Source organism: Dipodomys ordii, unplaced genomic scaffold (genome assembly GCF_000151885.1).
Source record: "Dipodomys ordii isolate 6190 unplaced genomic scaffold, Dord_2.0 Scaffold40, whole genome shotgun sequence".
Classification (NCBI taxonomy): domain Eukaryota; kingdom Metazoa; phylum Chordata; class Mammalia; order Rodentia; family Heteromyidae; genus Dipodomys; species Dipodomys ordii.
In genome coordinates this window covers 10,945,866-10,951,526 of record NW_012267256.1, presented here as the reverse complement: position 1 = coordinate 10,951,526, position 5,661 = coordinate 10,945,866, and the positions used below count along the sequence as shown (strand labels likewise).

At 46.8% G+C, this 5,661-nt stretch overlaps 1 protein-coding gene across 1 annotated transcript in view; it reads left to right on the top strand.

Annotated features, from left to right (window-relative positions):
* The window catches only part of LOC105987208 (forkhead box protein D4-like), a 10,136-nt gene extending 6,000 nt beyond the window's left edge, over window positions 1–4,136 (top strand). The window contains exons 2-3 of the mRNA XM_013018405.1: window positions 1,560–1,703; window positions 3,987–4,136. Of these exons, the coding sequence (XP_012873859.1) occupies window positions 1,560–1,703; window positions 3,987–4,136 (294 nt within the window). The remainder of the gene's footprint in view (window positions 1–1,559; window positions 1,704–3,986) is intronic.
* The last annotated feature ends 1,525 nt before the right edge of the window (window positions 4,137–5,661 follow it).

Below are 5,661 nucleotides of genomic sequence, written 5' to 3'. Positions count from 1 at the left end.
AAGCCAGCCCGGGCAGGGAAGCCCAAAAGACCCTTCAAGAAGCGACTTCCAGGTGTGTCATTTTGTTCTTTCCCCTGATGGGCTCCACGAACACAACAAACCTCAGACCCGGGTCTGCGGCCTGCGCACCCCTTTCCCACCTCCCCGCGCTGCCGCTCGCTCCCCTCCGCCGCCCCGCCGCGCCTGCGCCCCCGCCCCCACCCTCCCGGCCTGCGCCCCCCTAGAGACCTTGGGAGCTGGGCCACCCCATTCAGCCAGGCACCGTCCTTTCCCAACAGTAGATGTTCCCCAGCAAAAGGCTCTCGTCCCCGACGTCCCATTGAATTCTCTGTAACACGAAACTGTCGAAAACTTTTTTCTTTTTTAAAGCATGTACCGTGCTTGGCCAGGATAAACACTTTTCGTTTTGCTCAAGGCTAAGCTCACTCCCGCTTGAACCACAGACTCACTTCCGGTTATTCGGGGGCTTCGTTGGAGATCAAAAGTCTCAAGGACTTTCCTTGGTTTCCAACCATGATCCTCGAATCTCAGCCTCCAGAGTGGCTAGGTAGGATTACAGGCGCAAGCCACCATCGCCTGGCTGGAAATGCTTTTAAGTGGACCTTTTGATTATGCTCAGCATTGCTTTGCAACAGAACTGAGAACAGCTTTGGAAAACCGTCCTCAGTGTAGCAACTCCCCTGGGCTTCCCATCCCCACCCCACCCCCATTCTCGGAACCACCACCATTTTGCCCCCAAAGATCTTGTTTTATTTCCTGACAGTGACCCAGGGAGATAGAGTGGAGAGGGCGGGTGTCCTACTCCAGTTTCCCCGGAGTGGGGGAATAAGGGGCCCAGAACATGGCTTGAAGGACATGGACAGGCTTGTGTGCCTAATGGCTCAACTTTCTCTGCATTGTGGCCCTTTGTCATGCTGGCTGGGTGGCATCCGTGCCCAGCATTCACCCTGGCTTCTCAGCTACAGCCTGTGCACCCTCTGCTTTTGCTCTCTGTGTTCATCTAGGCAGTGCCTTGAACCTGTTGGAGCTCATTACCAGAGGGGAATATGCATTGCCTGTTGTTTTTTCAGTGATTTTTTTTTAAAAAAAGAAAGTACACAAACCCCCCAGCCCACCTGCATTAGGCATGAACTAAATAGAACTCTGTGTGTGTGTGTGTGTATACACACATATATATTCAGATCCAGATTCCTGGATTCCCACAGACAACTCAATGTGCAGCTTGTATAAAAAGGCATTGTGTTGTCATATAATGTAGGCTTATCTTCCCACATGCTTTAAAATCACGCCCAGGTTACTTTTAGGACTTACTGCAATTTAAACACGTTGTAAATATTGGCCATACTATATTTTCAGGGAATGACCACAAGAAAGATGTCTGTATGTGTTTAGTACAGCGTATGCCAGTATTTTTCCATGCATGGTTAGTTAAATCTGTAGAGCTGGAAGCGGCAGATCGGGAGGGAATATTACATTCCTTGCTAACCTTCTCTCATCAGGAAACAGGCTTCTTGTTTCTGTCCTCCTTGAAGCATCATGCTACTGTGTTCATCTTCTAGAGCTTCTCGCTCTCCATGCTGCTCGGAAAATTTAGTGGCACCATGTTTCTCTTGGCACACCTTTGCAATTCTATGTCTAGCCCTGCTCTTCTGGGCAAGCCATTCACCTGGCTGATCGCTCACAGCTCCTTAATGAACTGCAGGGTACCATTGCAGGCTCTTCTCATTTCAGCCTAACACTCTTTCATGAGTCCTGGTTTTGAATGTCCTCCTGCCTCCCGGATAATTGTCCCTTGAACCTGTACTATCACTTCAAATACTGCATAGTGTGAGTGAAAGTCATCATATAGAAGCCAAATAGATATCAATATCCTTTCTTTCTTTCTTTCTTAAACACGTGCTCACAATTTAGCTCAAGCTGGCCTGGAATTCACTAGGTAGCCTAGCTACAAATTTACGATCTTCCCATCTCTGCCTCCAAGTGCTAACATTGCAGATATGTGCCATCATGCCCAGCTAATATCACTATACTCTAGAGACTCTCCCAGATTATTTATGTTGACAAAGCCACCAGAAGAAGATGCCCCCCCCCCCGCCATAAACCTGCACCTGTACACAGCCAGCCTCAGACTTGAAGAGCTGAGATCAGCTGGAGCACAGAGAGCAATGGGTTCTGCTGTGAGCAGGCCCGGGAGGCAGATATGCAGTGAGACTGTGTGAACTTCCCAGACATCCCAGCTCCCGCCTCACTTCTACATTCCAGTTATTGCACAGCTCTCTCTGTGGCCAACCTTCACCTAGATCCATCCCTGAAGAAAGATTCTGGGAACCTGATTCTTCCGTAGCTACCTTGAGAAAATACAAAGCCATCATAGGGGAAAAAGCAACTATGACATAACAGGAAATCAGACAAAATAAAACACGATTGGGAGAGCTCTAGCTTTACATGCTTTAGTGCCTTGTAGAAAGATTCCATCTGAAGGAGTGAAGAGGCTATCCAAGGCCCAAGGAAAGGGGTTGGGTCCCAAGATAAGGAAACAAAGGACCTTTTGTTAATTTGTCTTTTTGTTTTCTGACGACTCTGTATTCTTTGCCTCATATATGGTATACACGCGTGCACACCTGAGGAAAGGTGGGGGAGGGCACAGATTCAGTGGAAAATGCGTGAAAAGTGCTGAAGAGGAGCCCTCTAGCTGCACTGGACACTGATGCAAGTGAACCACGTAACTTGTGGATGGAGATGGGAGGAAGGGAGTGGGAGAGAATGAGGGAACAGAGGACACTATGCAAACGGAAGGAACTGTATTTACTACCTGACCTATGTAAAGGTAACCCCCGTTGGTTATCACCTCCAAAACAAGACTAAAGTAATTAAAATGTATAAAGAGAATAAGAGAGTATTTGCTTGGAGGGTACCAGAAAGAAAAAAGAGAGAGAGGGAGGGAGGGAAGGAAGGAAGGAAGGAAGGAAGGAAGGAAGGAAAAAAAGGAAAGTGTCTGGGAAGGAATTGTAGGCTCTCTCCTCCCAGAGAGATGGAGTGGAGTAGGCATTGGAGGCTGGGCTGCAGCATGAGGTGACCGAAGGAGCATCAACAAAGAATAAGTGGCATGTATCAGAAGCCACATAAAATAGACTGGAAAGCCAAGCACTGGTGGCTCATGCCTGTAATCATAGCTACTCAGGAGACTGAGATCTGAGGATCAACGCTCAAAGCCAGCCTGGACTGTCAAATTCTTACCTCCAATTAACTACCCAAAAGCCAGAAGTGGAGGTATGGCTTAACTGGTAGAGTGCTAGCCTTGAGTGGAAAAAAGCTAAGGGACAGCACCCTCAGTATTGTCACACAGAATGGACTGGCCATAGCTCTAGCAGCTTACATAGAAGAATCTTAGAACGACAAGGAAAATGGTAGTCACCAAGTCTCATGATTCTCCAAGCCAGAAGCTCAAAACCGGATGTTGGCAGTGCCATGCTCCATCTGGAAGCCTCGGGGAAGGATCTAGCCTTTCCTAAGCTTCTGGTGTTATGCAAGCCTTGCCTTGGGAATGCATCACCCTCGACTCTGGCTCCATCACGTGGAATGCTCCTTGTGTGCGTGCCTGTGGCTCTTCTCTTCTTATTAGAACACCAGTCACGGCAGATTAGGGGGACATTTTTAATTGTATCTCCAATAACTCTATTTCCTAATATAGCCATATCCCGAGTCACCAGGGAGGACATAAACGGGCAGTGTGTGCATGTATGTGTGTGTGTGTGTGTGTGTGTGTGACCGATCAATCTTGTTCATAAAGGAAATAATTGCAAGGAAGATTACAGACCATTTTGATATATGAAGCTGGAGAAGGAGCTAGGGTTAAAGGCAGGATTTTTCCCCCCAATGGGAGAGGTTTAAACACGATACTATGTTGAATAAATACAAGAGCCCTAGGGATGGAGAAATGAAAGCTTCCAGACTGAGAATAAGTAATTGATGGCATCTGCTCCCAGGAGTCCGGGATCTGGAGGGCAGGTGGACAGATCAACCACGGGCAGAAGAGATGTGTGCAGATACAGTTGGGGGCGGAGGGGCCCAAGTTGCTGAGCAGGGTGAAGCGTGACAACACGACGTCGTGCATATTGAAGGTGTTCCGTGAGTAAATCGAGAGCAGATGTTGGCGTCCGCAGCTGGAATAACAGCTTGTGAAACCAGCCCTATGTTGTGGGTGGAGGATTAGTCAAGGATTCTGTTCATGAGAACCAAGAAGAGGAGGACAATCTGCTCATGTCAATAGACTGGGCTGTGAGGGGGCAGGTTCATCATTAACCTGGAAACGGCCTCAAAGCTGAAGGAAACCATGCAGTACAGTGTGCTGGCTTCTGGCTTGGGGATGGGGAGTCTCACACACAGTAATTTCCCCTTCGGTGGGATGGTTCTAGATGGTGGCTTTCTGGAGGATTTATGAAGCAGGGCTGAGATTGAGGAATTTCCCTGTGATAACTCGGCAGAGGTGTGGTACAGGAGATAGATGTAGATGCGGTTTCAATGCGGACATGGACTTGAATTCGTGACGTGCAGAGCCCAGCCATGACTGCTGGAGACCCTGGATCAAACCCCAGGCATGACATTTGGTTAGTGACAGTGGATGTAGATGATAATGTCGCCTGGAGACACCTGTTGGCTTCTGCCCCAACATATTCAAAAGTGGCATCTGTGTCCAGGCAACATGGCTTTGCTTTGTCCTCTTCTTTGCATCCTCAAGACTTCTGATTTTGACCAAAGCCTTTTGTATCAGGTTCCTTGCCACTTGTCAGAAAGTGATGAGCAGCCACACTGCTGACACTTAAATGGTTGCATTTAGAAGAAATTTCAAATATTTAAATGAGCAAATTCATATCCTCTCTCTGAGCAGGCAGGTGGTTTTAAAAACAAAACAGGTTGCTGGACAACGGTGGCTCACACTTTGTCATTCTAGCTATTGGAGTGGCTGAGATCTGGAGGATCATGGCTAAAGGTCAGCCTGGAGAGAAAAGTTTGATAGACTCTCCAAAATAACCAGTAAAAAGAAGGGCAGGAGGCGTGGCTCAAGTGGTAGAGTGCTAGCTGAGCAAGCACAAGGGTCCTGAGTTCAGACCCTGGTGTTCACCAAGTAACAACAATAACAAAACCTAAGAAGACTGGGGGTTTTCCATCATGGTTGCATATGAGAGCCATAGAGAGCTCTGAAGAATATTCTGATGCTGAGCTGTAATTCAGGCAATTCTAACTTGGTTTCCATGTACGGCCAGTGTATCCCTCCAATCAGAGCACATTTTGCACAGCTCTTCCTAGTAGGTCCCACAAAAGATCTTAATCTCCTTTAGAAATCAGAGAGAAGGAAACTAATTGGTACATTCTGCCTCTATAACTTTTTTTTTTGCCTTATCTCCATTATGAGACCAGAAATACGGGGCCTCAGTGAGAGCGAGATAATTTAAATACATGAGATCATTTTAAGATATTGTTGAGAATAATCTTGACCTTGGTCTTAAGACTAACTTTCGCATGAAAATGAGATGTACCTTTACTTAAGTAATTAATAATAATAATAATAAATCGTAATAATTTTTCAAGGAGCTCAATGTAGTGAGCATGGTACTGAGGATTTTTACCTGTATTGTTTAAGATTTTAAACCCATCCATATC